This window comes from Dysidea avara, chromosome 2 (genome assembly GCF_963678975.1).
Source record: "Dysidea avara chromosome 2, odDysAvar1.4, whole genome shotgun sequence".
NCBI classification, from domain to species: domain Eukaryota; kingdom Metazoa; phylum Porifera; class Demospongiae; order Dictyoceratida; family Dysideidae; genus Dysidea; species Dysidea avara.
Genome location: NC_089273.1, coordinates 7,646,363 through 7,664,080, shown reverse-complemented (window position 1 = coordinate 7,664,080; position 17,718 = coordinate 7,646,363). Strand labels below are relative to the sequence as shown.

General features: G+C 38.9%; 1 protein-coding gene and 1 long non-coding RNA gene across 2 annotated transcripts in view; both read right to left on the bottom strand.

Annotated features, from left to right (window-relative positions):
* The window catches only part of LOC136246530 (uncharacterized), a 29,745-nt gene extending 22,410 nt beyond the window's left edge, over positions 1-7,335 (bottom strand). Inside the window, exon 1 of the long non-coding RNA XR_010696572.1 lies at positions 7,166-7,335. This is a non-coding gene — a long non-coding RNA (uncharacterized lncRNA). The remainder of the gene's footprint in view (positions 1-7,165) is intronic.
* Positions 7,336-12,788: 5,453 nt separating this feature from the next.
* On the bottom strand, positions 12,789-15,929 carry LOC136242863 (uncharacterized). The gene is made up of 2 exons (XM_066034357.1): positions 15,276-15,929; positions 12,789-13,947 (listed from the first exon to the last, which is right to left on the bottom strand). The coding sequence occupies exons 1-2, from the start codon at positions 15,904-15,906 to the stop codon at positions 13,928-13,930; spliced, it is 651 nt and encodes a 216-aa protein (XP_065890429.1). The 5' UTR covers positions 15,907-15,929; the 3' UTR covers positions 12,789-13,927.
* Positions 15,930-17,718: the final 1,789 nt, after the last annotated feature.

Genomic DNA, 17,718 nt, shown 5'->3' with positions numbered 1-17,718 from the left:
GGCAAGGAATAATATTAATGTTGTAATGACTCCTACTGTTTTTTGGGAAAACCAATATCCAGTATATTTTTACCATGTTTTACTGATAGTTAACTGATACGTTTCTGCAAGTTATACTTGTGTATATATTCCACCAAAAGTAGTGCTAGTAAAGCCAGCCAATGCTAATATTGTACACTTAAAGTTGGTAGTCAGACAAGAGCAGCCTAAACCATCACTGTTTATCTTTGTGGTTTCTACAAAACATCAACTTAAGTAGTACCAGAGCCTTGGGTGTCTGGATTCAGTGGAATAGAATGGTGGAATGAAATGGTGGACTGGAATGGAATGGTACTTAGGTAATTTCAGTAAGTAGTCACCTCTTAATAAAGACCACCTGTTTACAAATATCATTTTATTGTTGTTTAGAGCGATATATCCCTATAAGACAGTCTTATCAATGAATTGTGTGCCACATGTTGTGTCTAGAAAAGCCAGAGTGATATCTGATTTATTATAAATACAGTAATAGCTACCCCATACAGAAACAGCTTGGCTATATACAAAAAAAGACGATACATCCACAAAACTAAAAGCAATGCAACTAATGGAGCTAACATTTGATGTAGCCAAGAAATGAATGTTGATTATACTGGCAACTAAAAAATCTTGGTCTTTTATCATTGACTTGTGTAGTCTGCTGCATTCCTAATTAATTCCCTGTAATTGGTACCTTTTCCAATTGTCATTATAGAGGAGAAAAAGGCAGCTAAATTACTAGAAAATTATAGTTAAAGGTATACGTAATTACTTAGAAATGCAGCAACACTGTGCTTAGTCAGTGATAAAGGACCAAATTTTTAAAAATTATAGCCAGTTAGTTGCTGGTATAGACATTCATTTCTTGTACTCACCAGATAATGATATCTGGTGAGGCCATGATATCTGGTGAAGCCAAGAAATGAATGTCAATACCGGCAACTAACTGGCTATAATTTATAAAAATTATTCTCCTGTAGTTGTCAGCTATTTTTAGCTTGATGGGTATGTCAGTTTTGTACAGCCATACTGATTTTGCATGGCTGTATTACAAATCAGATATCACTCTGACTTTTCTAGGGCATTTGGCACACAACTGATCAATAAGACCATCCTATGAGGACACACTTTAAAACAACAAGATAGCAGCAATTTAAGCATAAAAGTTAAACAGTGTTTATAAAGAGATGGTCTTTGTTAGAAGGTGGTCTTTATAAAGAGGTGACTAGTAATTGAAATTACCTAAATACTATTCCATTGCACCATTCAATTCCAGTCAACCATTCCATTCCAGTCCATTCCACCATTCCATTCCACTGATCCAGATGTCCCAGAGCCTTTGCCACCAGCCTTCTGGTGGTACTGCAGCTGCTGCTGCTAAATAGACCAATAATCTGCTGGCCACAGCCAATTACAACCAATTTCCAATTATAGTAAAAACAGCTAATTATCAGCTTCTAGCAATCACCGGGTTCTAGAAATCACCGCTCCGATTAGTAAAACTCTAGTATATTTGTACTTTCATGTGCTGACTGAACTTCTGGGATTCCTTGTACACAATATTGTTTTGTAAAATGATGAATCATTCTTTATCACCATGCTTTTAAGCAAATCTAGACTGTTGAACTCCTGTAAGTCTGATTGTATGATTTGTGTTGGATTGAGCAGCAGTTTTCAGATAGACCGCATTGGCATCCTGAATCAAAGCTAGTGTTATTACTTGAGATATAGGCTTGTCTGGGTCTAGAAGTTTCTTTGACACTTGTTTAAAATATTGACGAAGAGTTATGGGATACCGCCATTTAACAACATACTGCTGTGTATGTACATGCCCACACTAAGCACATTTGACAACCATATAATTCAATATTTTGTATAATAGAATGTCTTGACATAAATTTAAGAATCATTTATTTGAATTATATACAAAATTATAAACCCTTCAAAAATAACCCACTCTATGGAATACTGGTACTCTTAGCATTACTGTACAAGTAGAAGGAAAAATTAAAATTCAGCTAGGTTGGGCAATATTGAACTTGTGACATGCGATTATTACATGAGGCGATTATTGCAATATTGCATGTGAAAATTGAAACATAACCACAGAGTGAGACAAGCCAGAGTCTATATAACTACTTGTTTTCATTGAGAATTAGGTTAAAAGCACAATTTCTTTGCTAACAAGGTAACAAACTGGCATAGTTAGCAATGATATGCATGAACTGTATCAAATGTGAGGCCTAGATCAGAGATGCAAAATAGATAATAAATGCAATGATTATTGCAAAATAATTATGATAAATGTTGCCTATGTAATAATATTACAAAGGTGAAAACTTACGTCTTGTGATAATAGTATTGCAAGAACTTGCTTAGGTGATGTTGGTGATTTATTGAAACATTGCCCAACCTTAGAAGTACATAAACAAGTAAAAAGTAGTGAGATTTCCTATACCTGCATATTTAATTTACTAGCAGATGTTGCTTAATCCCTAATTCAGTCAGTATAGAATCAGAGATTAATGACTACTAGTATGTCTGCAGTATACTTTTTAAAATGGTAAATACACAAGTACAATAAACAAAACAGAAAGCTCATACAGAAATCAGTTCTTTAAGCGTGATTCCACTCTAACCAGATCCATTGGAGGTGGAATTCTGTCAAAGTGACCAGATGATGATCAAGCACCATGGATACAGGCAATAGCAGAGTGCAGCAAAGAAAGACGACAACTGAGCCAGCCTAGAGTAACCGAGTAACTATCCTCCCACTCATTGGACAAAAGAGAAGCCAGACATTTGTAAAAGATAGTGGCTTCATCAGCCAGACCTCCAGTTAACCTTTTACATATTGAATTATAGCTGGTGAATCCATATACGTAATGGTAATATGGATAACAATGGTGATATGGGTATAAGTAAAAGTAATCCTGGAAACATGTGTAATACTGGAGACATTGTACTGTAGCTATACAGCTGCATATAAAAAGTGCAAATATACAATTGGCTTAGTAGCATTTCTAACTCATATGGTATCAACGAAAAATACGTGCCGATCTAACTCTTTTCTTATGTTTAATTCAACGGTGCAGTCTACCCCATTCAACCCCAGTGGTTCAGTTTCGATATACACAGCCTATTGGAGGAACCGTCACGTGATAAATAACTAACCGTACGAAATCAAGCCAAGCAGCAACTTGGGAAGAGAGAACCAGTGAAAATCAACTGCACAAGTGTCTAAGTAGCTTTGCGGTTCATCAAATCTTGTCTACGGATTGATTTTCCACAATTTTACCAATTTTGAAGAATGCAATTACTGTGAATTCTTTTCAATAGCGCTTAATTCGTGTCGTACCTCCTCTGACTCCCTTTAATACAAGGCTTCTTTGGAATGAATATAAATAAAATGTGGTCATATGGTAACAATCAGCACTTCTAATTAGCTCAATGGACTCTTGTTGATGGAGAAATGCTGTATTAGATTATGGACTCTTGGTATACCATAACAGTACATAAAGTGTATATGTGATCGAATCTGCAAGGAAGGGACCTGTATACCCTTCAGTTTGACTGATTATAACTTCTCATTTATTTGAGCTATTTCAACCCCAATGGGAACAAATGGACATTAGTAATGCCTTAAAGTAAAAGTCTGTTCACGATAGCGTAACACAGTTCTCTCTGCTACCGTTGTTAAAAACTTTTCTTTTACAATGAGCTATAACCTGAGACTGGGAAAGTGGTGTCTATTGGCATGTGTGTCCAAACAGTGCTACCCATGAAGTGAACACTGGCTAAAATCTTGAATTAAACTTGCTTTACAAGTGATAATGTACCAGTACTGCTGTGTGATAATTACAGTACTGCTGCGTACATGCTATCAGTGCTATCCATGTTACCAGTGCTACCCATGTTACCATGTTACCAGTGCAACCCATGTTACCAAATGTTACTAGTGCTACCCATGCTACCAGTGCTACCCCTGTTACCAGTGCAACCTATGCTACCCATGTTACCAGTGCTACCCACGCTACCAGTGCTACCCATGTTACTAGTGCTACCCATGCTACCAGTGCTACTCATGTTACCAGTGCCACCCCTGTTACCAGTGCAACCCATGCTACCCATGTTACCAGTGCTACCCATGCTAACAATGCTACCCATGTTACCAGTGCTACCCATGTTACCAGTGCTACCCATGCTACCAGTGCTACCCATGTTACCAGTGCTACCCATGCTAACAATGCTACCCATGTTACCAGTGCTACCCATGTTACCAGTGCTACCCATGCTACCAGTGCTACCCATGTTACCAGTGCTACCCATGTTACCAGTGCTACCCATGCTACCAGTGCTACCCATGTTACCAGTGCTACTCATGTTACCAGTGCTACCCATGTTTCCAGTGTTACCCATGTTACCAGTGCTACCCATGTTACCAGTGCTACCCATGTTACCAGTGCTACCCATGTTACCAGTGCTACCCATGTTTCCAGTGTTACCCATGTTACCAGTGCTACCCATGTTACCAGTGCTACCGATGTTACCAGTGCTACCCATGTTACCAGTGCTACCAGTGCTACCCATGTTACCAGTGCTACCCATGCTACCAATGTTACCAGTGCTACCCGTGCTACCCATGTTACCAGTGCTACCCATGTTACCAGTGTTACCAATATTACCAGTGTTACTATTAACTACACTTTCCTACTACTGTGGTATATACTAAACAATTACACAATGATGTAATGATGATGTATTGTAAGGACAAGATACACATAGAACCACCCGATTTTTTGCACATTCTCTTTTTAATTCAGTGCCTGCTGGATTGTTTCGTCAGATATCGAAACAGGTGTCTTTGGTGTTGCGACCAATGTTCCAGGTCAGTTTGCATGTGTGTTTAATTTAAGGTTAACTTCAGTGCCTGCTTATTCTTTTACAGGTCTCGATATCGAGTGTCATGAATTTCAGGTCAGTTGACATACAGAAGAATTGTATTATTGCAATTGTTGTTTTTGTAGTTATCAATTATCACTGTATACTAGTGATGTGAATTTGCAGGTCAGTCTACTCAGATGTATCGGTTATAGTGTTGATGGGTTCAAACAAATATCCAGTGTAGACTGTAGTGGCATCAAGGGTGTTAATTTCTACGTCAATTTACATGTTGTGATGTTAGTGATTTTTTCCTAGTGCCCAGTTGTTAAGTGTATTGTATTTAATGCCTACCTGTTATGTTTTTAAATTATGGTATATGTACTAGTAATAGCATGGGTAGCAGTGAAATTTGGGATAAATATCACGAGTGTTGTATTGGAAATGGGGATAAATTTCACGAGGCGAAGCCGAGTGAAATTTACCATTTCAAATACAACAAGAGTGGTATTTATCCCAAATTTCACTGCTACCCATGCTATTCCCAGTTAATACCATACTCGCTGCATATACGCATGCTGTGCATTAGCATTGCCATGTACGCAATTTGTCACTATGTACTAAACGCGCGTCGACACTAATTGGCGCTACATTGTTAACATAAATTCTAGCCAATGAAATTGCAATTACAACTTTTTCACTGCTGTCAGTGAAATACGGGATAAATTTCACTGCTACTATTGAGACTTTTGTATGGGCAGTGAAACAGGTATGGTATTATAGTGTAGACAGTACAACAGTAAGCCTTCTGTGTTGTAGTAACTACGTATTTGTTTCATAATTATGCTGTTGTCCTGGAATGGCACAATTTTTGGGCAACCAGTGTGAAGTCCAGTGGTACAAACATTGTATTATGACCAAGTTGTGATAACGTACTTTTGTTTGACTAATGTCCTAATGTTCAGGTTTTACATGCTTACCCAACAGTTATGTTATTCATTCACTTAGCCTGGGATATAATTTTTGTTCATTTTGATTATCCATGCTATTATTGATACAGCTCGGTATATTTATTTTTTGTACATTCTCTTTTAATTCAGCGCCTGCTGGATTGTGTCATCAGATATCGAAACAAGTGTTTTTGGTGTTGCAACCAGTATTCCAGGTCAGTTGCATGAGTGTTTAATTTAAGGTTAACTTCAGTGCCTGCTTATTCTTTTACAGGTCTCAGTATCGTCATGCTGACATACAAGAAATCATTGATGTGATGTTGATTAACGTTGTTACACATTGTTGTATGTTTACCATATGGCAAGAAATTTTCATGGCCATCATGAAATTTGAATATTGTGTAAGTTGTGTGGTACAACCCCAACTCATACATGGTCACTGGCAAACCACGAACCACATTCGAGCCACAACACCACCAACCACATTCGAGCAATCCATTACAAAATTTTGTTGCACCATTTGTGTGTGCATAATACTTAATGAAAGCCACAACACAAGCTACATGGTAAACACTACATAGAGGTGGTAACCCCTAAAGGCTTGTTACCTTTTGTATTCACCTTATCGGCCTTTGTGGTTAATCTATTAAAAATTACATGTAAATAGAGAATTGAAGAGTATGCTTAAAGCACCTTCGCTAGTGATTTTGTTCTTCACACCATAAGACAACTGGCGATTTATAAACGCTCGCATGGGGTGTGGCACTAAATGGAATTTAAAATATTTCTGCTTAAAACGCCATCCCTAGGGAACTTACGGTTCAGCACGTTGTCACAACTTATTTTGATCAGGCATTAGAGTTTGTGTCCACGTCGTGCCTTATTGTAGGGATTAGAGGTTTGATTGAAGAAAATACGCGTATAGGCAAACCAGGATTAGATAATGTCAGTGCTAGATGGACTATACAAACACGACTATGTTGACTGGTATAACGTGACAGTAGTTGTAACATAAGGTAGATAAATAAAGTGAAATACGCCTATTTTTTATTTTGCGATGGTTATTTTTTTATGTTAGCGAGGTCGCAAGAAATCTATGATGATGATGATGACGACTCCTAAAGATTTTTTTATCATGTAATGCAATACAAATCTATTGAGACATGTTGCGTAATCTAGGACTAATATTACGAAACCGGCCCTACACGAAAATAACTCACAGTAGTGGCCGCGCGTCTTTTAATTGGGCGTGCGCTTTGTAGTTTCTTGGCCCTGCGACTCCCTACCGTGAGTCTTGATAGGAATGTGTAACTAACCTGCCAGGCTGTCTCCTAGGTTACTTGGCTGCCACTGTGCATATGGCAGAACGTAACCATATCAGCATGCACATTACACTCAGTGGGTAGGATTGGCATGATGTCAGCTGCTCTGTAAAGGGTACATAATGGCAGCTATCCACTGTAAACACTCACACTTTATTGTAACAGCTGGCAAACTGAGGTTAGGCCACACCAAGTCAAACCTTAGTTTCTGGTCACCCGCCCGCATGGAAAACTGGAACCCCAGTTTATGAGGACTATTATTAATATTACAGGCGCTTAAGTGTACGTGACCAAGGACAGTGATTTTTAAACACTGCAAAAGATCGAGATACTCTAATAGAGCAGTCACACTACCCTTAACTTTAATACTAGAATAGACAGATACTACTATAAGGTTTTTGACTTGTCCTTGATTAGCTATATAGCTATTAGTAATGCTTCTGTTGCCAGTAAGTAACTTCAGTACAGTATGTATGTAGCATTGATCACTAGCCTAATGATCAGATATACCATAGCTTAAACTTTCCTAACAATTCAGATGTGGTCCTCTAATGATTAATCTAGTAACTCTTCTAGTGGATCTAAACTTGGACTTCCTTATCACTGATCACTGATATACTGACTAGAAATCCGGTAACATTTGGTGAGCTCAAACTTCAACTTTTCCATGATTAAATAATTGCAAGTATGGTCCTAAATTAACAAGTGCATGGCATCCCTTAGTTTAAACATTAACTTAGCTTTCCCACATGATCACTGAAAAACACTAGCCTGGAGCACTCAACAACTCAACTCAAAACTTTGACAGCTACTTTACTGAAGGTTTACTGTATAGAAGGCTGGAAACACATGCATATATAGTTGACGAAGACTTCACATTTGAAAGAGTTTCTGGTGTGTTAATATAGTTTTGGATTATTATTAGCTAGCTAATAAATAATAATTTCCTGACATAGCTAATGAAACATTTCATTTGTAAAGCAAAAGTAGCTACATGAGCAGACCTTTCCTTAGTGTTAGCTACACATTGTTGTGCTCAGCAGTGTAGCTAGCCATCAACAATTTTCCTGGTGCACTTTGCAGAAGCATATAATTAACTACTTATGCTATAAGAATGTTGGTTAAGCTTGGTTGTAAACTCAATATGAAATGGGTAAATTGAGCAAAATTAATAACATTACAGTATTACTGGTGTATATGTAAGAGTCTATGATAGTCCTGAAGTCCTGATCCTCCGCCCGCCCGCATCCTTTTGTTGGCTAGGGAGTGACCAGAAACTAAGGTATGACTTGGAGTGGCCTTAGATACGTAGCTTTGTCACCTGGCTGAGTTAGGCATTAAACTCGGCATTAGAGATTCAACTGTCTGAAATTTCACAATTCGATGTACCAGTCATTTTGAAGCAGCCATGAGACTGCAACTTTAGCACCGTCTTGCCAGTCCGTCAGCCAGTGCATGGTTCCACAACACTGTAGATAAACTGTTTGCTACACTTTCCATATCTAAATTACAAAGTACTGTACACCAAGTTGAATATTGCTAGTAGAAAAGTCACCTTCGTATTCTTCAGTAGGTCAGCTGTTTCAGTCAGTTGCGAATGGCCTTCCTGTTTAACGCATTGCAAAACCCTCCAATTTAGTCAAGCTGCCTGTTCTTGTCAGTAGTGGCTTGATATGTGGAGAGGGTGATGTTGAGTTTTGGGAAGGGTTACATAGTAACAAAGGTAACAAAGTAACAAAATGTTATAAAGCGCAGTAGCTAGCTACACTGTGCCCCTGGGCTCCAACAGCAAATTGCTGACTAGCCAGTACTCCAAATTGTAATTTAAACATGAGTCTGGGAACGACAAGCAAAATCATGAATGAAAAACCTAGTGGAGATTGTATTTAGATAACTAACAAAGAAGCTAACATTTGAGCAGAATGGATTTAAAAAGTGGAATGACAAATGGAAACCATCAAACTGGGTAACTAACAGCCATTTCAGTATATAACTAGTAACCAGCCTAAATCAAGATGTAAGTTGTATAGTGATGAGAGTAAAATGGATTTGACAAGTACGTGTAGTATGATATGTGGTAACTGGCTAACTACCAAACAAATTTCAGCATTTACAGAGTAACAGAAATTTAACTAGCCAAAATAAAGATACAAGTTGTATACCATGAACGTGAGAGTAGAATCGATTTGACAAGTAGCATCATATGTGGTAACCATGTAACTGGGTAACTTCCAGCCAAATTTTACCATTTGCAGAGTAACAGAAAAGTAACCAGCTTAAAAGATGCAAGTTGTATACTATGCATGTGGGGGTAGAATGGATTTGACAAGTAGCATCATATGTGGTAACCATGTAACTGGGTAACCTCCAGCCAAATTTCACCATTTACAGAGTAACAGAAAAGTAACCAGCTTAAAAGATGCAAGTTGTATACCATGCATGTGAGTGTAGAATGGATTTGACAAGTATCATCATATATTATGTTGTAACCATGTAACTGGGTAGCCTCCAGCCAAATTTCACCATTTACAGAGTAACAGAAAAGTACCCAGCTTAAAAGAGGAAAGTTGTATAGACGTTTTTCCAGTATAACGAAGTTGTCCGTAAAATCCGGAATTAGTCACGTTGGTAGGCAACGTAACAATGGCGCCGCTCTGTGAAGCCAAGGAATTACTTTTCCGAGGCCAGGAGCTGGTTGATGAAGAAGTAGAGTTGCTTGCTACATTGTTGCAGAAGCTGAAGGTGCAAGAATTGAAGACGCTCGCTAAGGAAGTTCACGTTCGTTTAACTGGTTCCATTAGAAAGGATGACATTACTGATCGAATTATGGGGATGGCTCGTATTGGGGCTTTGCAGTGTGGAAATCCCGAGTCAGATGATATCACCACCATATCTTACTTGACTGAAGAAACAAAGCGCGTCCTTCGCAGCCTGCCATCTTTTGCGAGTGTGACTTGGTGGGAAAAGAAGTTGCCTGGAATACTGATGGAGTTCACCTTAATGAATTTGGTAGTATATCTTGTGTATGGAAGGGACAAGACGTTTGATATGCAAAGCATGAATGCGTACAGGCAGTTGAAAGCCTTTAAGTTCTTTTATGACGGCTTTGTAAAGAATGTATGGCTGTATCAATGTCCTGTCAGCAATGATTTGAATTTGAGAGTCCTGTACTTCAGAGCCTATGTATATCATTCCCTGTCTTGTGAGACTCCACTTGAGGTGTATGTTGCAGTCAATGGTGACAATGGCGACGTGTATGCTGGGAAATGTTCTTGTGTATCAGGGTAAGTGACCAGTGGGTGTAATGCACCTATAATTGTATCGCCCCACTCCCTTGGGCATAGGTGGAGCTTTACAGGGGAAAAGTATTGGACATCTATTCATTAAGTGCCCAAGTATTTTTGTTTTTGTACTTTCTATACAGCATCAAATAATCCCATGTTGAAACTGGGCCTTATGCTATGTCAAATCCCCACCATAGTCCCATATATATATATATATATAATAGTTTAAAGGCACAATGATAGGTGCAAAATTTATGTATTATGTACACTATGTACTTTATAGGTTAGGTCAGGCATGCAATCACATTGCAGCTCTTTTGTTTTTTATTGATTATCATGCTAATGATGAGGAATTGCCATCAGAATTATCAAAGACTTCGCAACCTATGGCTTGGCATCAACCGCCAAAAAAAATCGTTTCTCCAGAATGTGCACGGAATATGAAATTTGTGAAACATAGTCATGGTGACACCCCTAGATCTGAAACACAAGGAGTTAGTGAAATCAAGAGAAGCTTATTTGATCCACATTTACCAGAACATCGCGTTGAAATTGATCGAAACCATTTACATTTGTTATTGACAGATTTGCAGAATTCTGTACCCAATACAGGCCTACAACAGTTTTGGCGTGACTCGCCAAACCCTAGATGTTTGCAGCCTGCTGCAGAGATCAATAATCCTAGTCTTTGGAATCATGTTTTATTCTCACACAAAACATGGAACAGTGAAACACATGCTGTACAAGTTGATCCATCTGTAGTTGATTGTCATCGCTTCATTAGTAGCATGCAGCTTTCTAACAGTCAAGTGGAAGCAATAGAAGCTGCTACTCGTACACAGTCTGATAGTGAACTGTGGATAGTGCTACATAATGGAAGGCTCACTAGTTCTCGGTTTGGTGAGATATTGAAGAGACGAGCTGCAACAGATCCAACTAGACTAGTTATAGACATTATGGGATATAATGGACCCATGGAGCACATACCTCCTGCAATGCGGTGGGGAAAAGAAAACGAAGCAAAGGCCAGGCAATGTTATTTAGAAAACAGGAAATCTATTGGTGAAGACATGATAGTGCAACCGACGGGGTTACATCTTCTACCTGACAAAAGTTTCCTAGGAGCATCATCAGATGGGAAGATATTATGTAGGAGTACTGACACTTGTTGTTATGGCTGTCTTGAAATAAAGTGTCCATATGTGACCGGATTTCACAAAACCAGGCTTCCACACAAACAAAATCAAACTTACGATTTTACCAGAAATGGATTGCTGGTCTAATACACTATCATATTTCACACTGTACTTCCTTCAGCACTGACAAGTCTGGTTTCTGTAGCAGCTTTCTTCCGACCCTGTCAAAGCCACGAGTGTGAGATTGGCACCATTAAATGGCCATGGCTTTTTGATAATGGTGTGTAGTGAGCTGGGACTTCACAGAGAGCTCGCCAATAGTGTTCTCAGTCAATTTGGAGTAATTTGAGGACCATGGAGAGCCCAAACTTGGCCTCTGGATTCCAATCGTCTTCTTACTCCATTTTATACCCGTATATTAAGACCACCGTCCACCCCCACCCTCCCACCCTATTACTACCCCCACCCTCCCACCCTATTACTACCATCTGTGATATTATTACCCGCTCGAAAAAAGCTGCTCAAAACAGGGCAAATTTTGGGTATCAGAAATGTATACACCCACTCAGTGATAGCTAGTGAACAGACGAACAATTGGTGCAAATTTTGTTTGCACAGCTGTAGGCACTGGGAAGTTATTACACAATGATTCCTTAACATCGCCATATCTCCTAACAAAGCTTTGTGCGTCGAAGCCTTGTTTTGTCAAATTCAGTCACATATAGTATTAAGAGTACCATCACAATTGAACTCACTCCCACTGAGATAGCAGAACAGTTTCCTGCCTTTTTCATGAAGAAAGGATCTGGTGGCCTCTTACACCTTCCTACCAACCATGGATATTATGCACAAGTACAGGGAGAAATGGCAATATTAGGTGTTGAGTGGTGTGACTACATTGTGTACAGCAATGGCGTTGTGGTGGTAGACAGCATTTTGGCTGATGCAGACTACTGGAAGAACCTAGAAGAGAAACTAGAACAGTTTTACCTCTACCATGTTGTACCAGAACTGTTGTCGAGGTGCATGTTCCTAGAGAAGTTTGGAGTGACTGCATAAAACTTTGTATTCTCACACCCAGGCTCTCTTCATTAGTGATTAAAAGCAACATAAAAAAATTCCTAGCATTATTATTGTTGCTAACAAACTAAGATAAGCCAAAGACCAATCCAATATATTGACAAAGTCTGGTCCATTGGTGCTATAAGGAAAATGCCAAGTGATAAGTGATTTTATCTTATTTGTACTTGTGTATTTTCTTTGTATGTGTATCACTACACTGTTTTACAATATTTCAAATATTACAACATTAAAGTCATTAATTAAACGACCAGGGGATTATCAAAGTTAGTAATATACATACATACTGAGTTAACATCACTAACCAAATCATACATTGTGCTAGGGAACTTTTCATTCAAGACTTTAAAACGACGTCCCCTTCCAATTGCCCTTTCCACATGGATGCATAGTTCAGCTATTCTCCGGGTCTTCTCGACATCTGAGGCTGGCATTTGTTTTTGCTAAGATTCTAACCAAGGAGGAACATTTACTAGGATTCCTCTAGCTGCTACCATTTCTTGAATGTCAAATCCCTTATCTGCCATTATCATGTCCCCTGGTTCTAGCATGTCCAACAGACCTGACCTTTCAGTTAGTTCTTTGTCAGACATCCTTCCACCCCATGCTTCTGACACAAAGCTTATCAGTCCTGTGGGTGTACATCCTACAAGAATTTTCCAGGTATTACGACTTTTATACTGTGAATAGGTCTTTGAGGAATTGAGCAAGCCAGATGGCCTCTGGCACTCAATCTCATAACAGTCGATGATTACACGGATGTTACTGAACTTCTTAAAACGATCGGGTAGCCACTGTTACACTAGGTGCCTTGATGGAAATGGAAAAAGTAATCTAAGTTCTTTCGATAAAAATGTTATCCAAGTTGTGAACATTCTACTGTAAGTAGTCTCACTGATCTTAAACCTGATGCTAACATCAAGAGATTCTAGCCCTCGTCGTAACTTGATCAGTACTGCAAACAGCTGCTCGGCCACCGGCAATGACGAAAACCCTTTTCTTCGTGAACTCGACACTTCCGCTGAAACAGCTTCATCCAGCTTGGCGGTTTCACTTCCTCGCCAAGGTTGTAAATGTAGAGCTTTGGGTTCAATGTAGTTTACAAAAGCTACAAAACTGTTGTAAGTTGGCATTCCCGTATAAAATCGAGTCAGTTTATCATTTCCCTTCCGTATTGTTGACACACTGAATTCAGGCCTTTGATGTAATAATGTTTCTAGCAGGTTGATCCGCTGTTCAACTGTGTTCCAAGTTACCTAGGCCTCTGTCTGGCACTCTATACGAAGTAATATAACAATAAATAAAACAAAGCATTACTTACAATTCAAGTTCAAAAAACTAAGGATTGTCCAAAGCTGTTAATAGTTTCAAGTAGTCTCACGTAGCCAGACCTTTTTTCCGTGCAGGGGCTTATCGATTCCATTTAAAGTGCCAGCTTGCAAAAGGGCCTGGGAGATTTGGAGTAGGAAATCTGTAGGGTGTTAATGAAACAAGTGGTTGCAGTGCATGATGCAATGTCACTATATATATTTTATAGCTATAACACGCTTACAAGGGATATGACAAATATATATGCACAAGCACTGCAGGCGCGACTGCTTATATTTTTGTCACATCCCGAGTAATCGTGTTATAACTGTTATATTCTACAGCCCAGTAGATGAAACGATTATAGATGGCAAAGTATAGTGAAACAGCACCTGTTGAGTAGACATCCTTGATGGATCAGACATTTTAGATTCAACGGTGCCACGCCCATTTACTCACGATTAGTGAAGGAGACAAAAGTTCATTGAAAATCCTCCTTACTCAGGTGAGTGATTCTAGGCTCTTGTCAGTATTAGAGACTTGAAATCCTTGATGGATCAGGCATTTTATATTATAGACTCTATGGCGGTGCCACGCCTACCCACTAGCAATTATTGAAGTTAGTGAAGGAGACAAGAGTTTATCGAAAATTGCTCAGGTGAATAATTGTTGGTTGATTAAGGTGCTTGTTATTAGATAAGAATTTCGCGGAATGTGTGAAGTTACACTATATATGGTAAGTGTAGCCATGCACAAAGCGTGGGATATCAATTATATACCACAGTTTGCCTGGTATATCAGTTATATACAACAGTGCGGCGCTTTTGATCTCAATCACAGGTGTGGTATATATATATCCAGTCTCCGTTGAGTTCGATTCAAAACTAATTAGAGTCTGCATATAATTATTGTGACATTGCATTGCGACATGAAGAATATAACCATTTAACCATGTAACACCCTACAGACTTGTAGGGTGCTAAAACAAGTTTGTTATTCCAAATCTCCCAGAATCTTTTACGAGCAGCAGCTTATTGGAATCAATAAGCCCCTGTGTGGAAAAGGTCTGGCTACGTGAGACTAAGTTCCAAGTTCAAACACATAAGTACATAAGAGTATTTAGGTGCAAGCGTGCAATCATTATTACAGTGAAATCTGTCTACTATAGTCAACTTGGAACTAAATATTTCCTGGCTGGTGCCGGGCTGAATTAGGCAGAAAACACTATTGGGTGCAGATGAGTTGAAATTACCCAGTTAGCTAGGAATTACTGTACTGAACTAACAACTACCATACCTATTTCTGCTGGGATACAACAGTCTGTGGCAATATCGTGCTTTGGTTGTAACAATTCTGGCTGCAAATCTATCAGTAAACTCGTGTCGTCTACAAGTTCCGCTACCTCGAGTTCTGCCCCAATGATACAGTCTTCCATCAGTGGTTCTTCCCTTGATTCTTCACAGTTCTCTACTTGACGAGTGTATGGGCCAGTGTACATGTGGTCGTTGTTAAAACCACGAATGCTTCGACGATTCTTCTCCTCCTCCACTCTTCTAAGCTCCAGCGCGTCTCTCTCTTCTTTCCTTCTCCTCTCCGTCTGTGATTTGGCTCGACGGCTAGCACGTTCAAAACGAGACAGGATGGCATTACATTCAGCAGTTCGCGGCTTCTTGGCTTTAATAGATGGTACGTAGTCAGGGTTAGTATACACGTTAGACTTTTTGCCCGTTATGAAATGTTCTGAACAAACCCGGGCTCCTTTGCCCGGTTTCCAAGCCGAACCATCGCTGTTCTTCCTTGAAACAAAGGCAATCCACTTTCGACGACGCTCTTCCTCTTCTTTTCTTTTTGGAAACCGATAAAAACTGATACGGCTTTGCTTAGACTTGCGGTTATTACAACCTACAACCACACAAGTGGTTGGCATAGTTGCCTACCAATGTAACGCATTTCCGGATTTTACTAAGTTAGTCCGTTACACTGGAAAAACGTCTATACCATGCATGTGAGTGTAGAATGGATATGACAAGTAGCATCATATGTGGTAACCATGTAACTGGGTAACTCCCAGCCAAATTTCACCATTTATAAAGTAACAGAAAAGTAACTGCTCAAACCATCCAAAACAAAGATATAAGATACCGTGAGAGTGGAATGGATCTGACAAGTGACATGATACACTGTATGTTTTAACTATTTAACTGGGTAAATCCCAGTAAAATTTCACCATTTACGTATGACTTAACAGAAAAGTAACTACAGTCATACGTTGTATAAAGCTAAAGTAGCTACCACAGAGATGGCTTGCCAGTATCATTTTTGGTAACCACACAACTGGCCTACTTCCAGTTAATTGTGAAGTAACAATGAATGCTGTGTCTTATTACTAACAACAATAGCCTATATTACACAGAGTTATCTTAAGTATATCGCCACTAAGGGCCCGGACAGGAGCCCTGGCAAGGCAAATATTTAAATGTGGCCAGATTTGAGATATGCATGCTTCCACACACACAAAATCAAACTGACGTTTTTACAAGAAATGGATTGCTAGCACGTTACACTATCAATTCTCACTATGTGTTTGTCTGAGTTGTGCTGAGTCTGCTTTTGCCAGCAGTTTTTGTAAGACCCTGTAAAAGCCACGAGTGGTAGCAAGGTACCATTCAATGGCCATGGCTCTGTTTGAACAGTCTGATGTGTGGTGGACAAGGCTTGTAGGGCTCTCCAGTCTCGTCTTTCATCATTTGTGAGTGATTTGAGTACAACAAGAGTCCATACACGGCCCAAGTTGGACCTTTGGATTACAATCGTCTTTTCACTTCAATAGGTACTCCTATATTAAGCCCACCCACAATGCATCCATGCCCACTTTCCCTATTACTACCACCTGTGATATTAATACCTTTACGAAAAAAATAGTTCAAAACAGACTATATTTTGGGCACAAGAAACTTATATACCCACACACTGATAGCTATACATAGGTGAAAGTCAATTTCATTTGTTCAGCTTTACACATTACAAGTTACAATACATTGATACTTAAAATCGCAATATCTACTAATGTAGTTTTGTGCATGGAAACCGGGTTTTGTCAAATCCAGTGACAAATTACATTCCAAATAATTATGTTATTACATTAAAATACAGAATATGCAACTACAGTGTTAGTTGTGTGTGTACCGATAACTGGTTATAAAAGTTTCATAACCAATCTGCATGAGCTAAATGTTTTCATGCACACACACACACTCACACACACGTACACATTATTGTACATAAACATCTTGCCGTGCCCACATGTGTGTTTTAACACAACTGCGTGGTCGAATGTGATCGAGGATTTCATTCTCTTTGTCTGTTTGGTTGTAATCATAATAATTTTTTCTCATGATTGTTTCAATGATGGTTTTAAAAAAAGTGAAACATATGGCCGAAATTGAATGGTATATTATGTAATAGACTGGCATTGATTATGCCAGCATAATTTCTGGAATATAATAGGTAATTAAAAGTGTAAAGCATAATGCCAGCATACTTGGACCATAATGAGAAATTTTTCATAAAGTAATGCTGCCACAATACTGTCACTGTTTACAGAGCTGATCTACTTTGAATATATAAGTAGCACATCCTTATTAAGAGTAGAAATGATAAACTGGAGCTGTGTTTCCACAGTTCCATTTGCAAGATCAAAAGCTTTCCATTGAGATTGTGGTATGGCTGAGATTTCCAT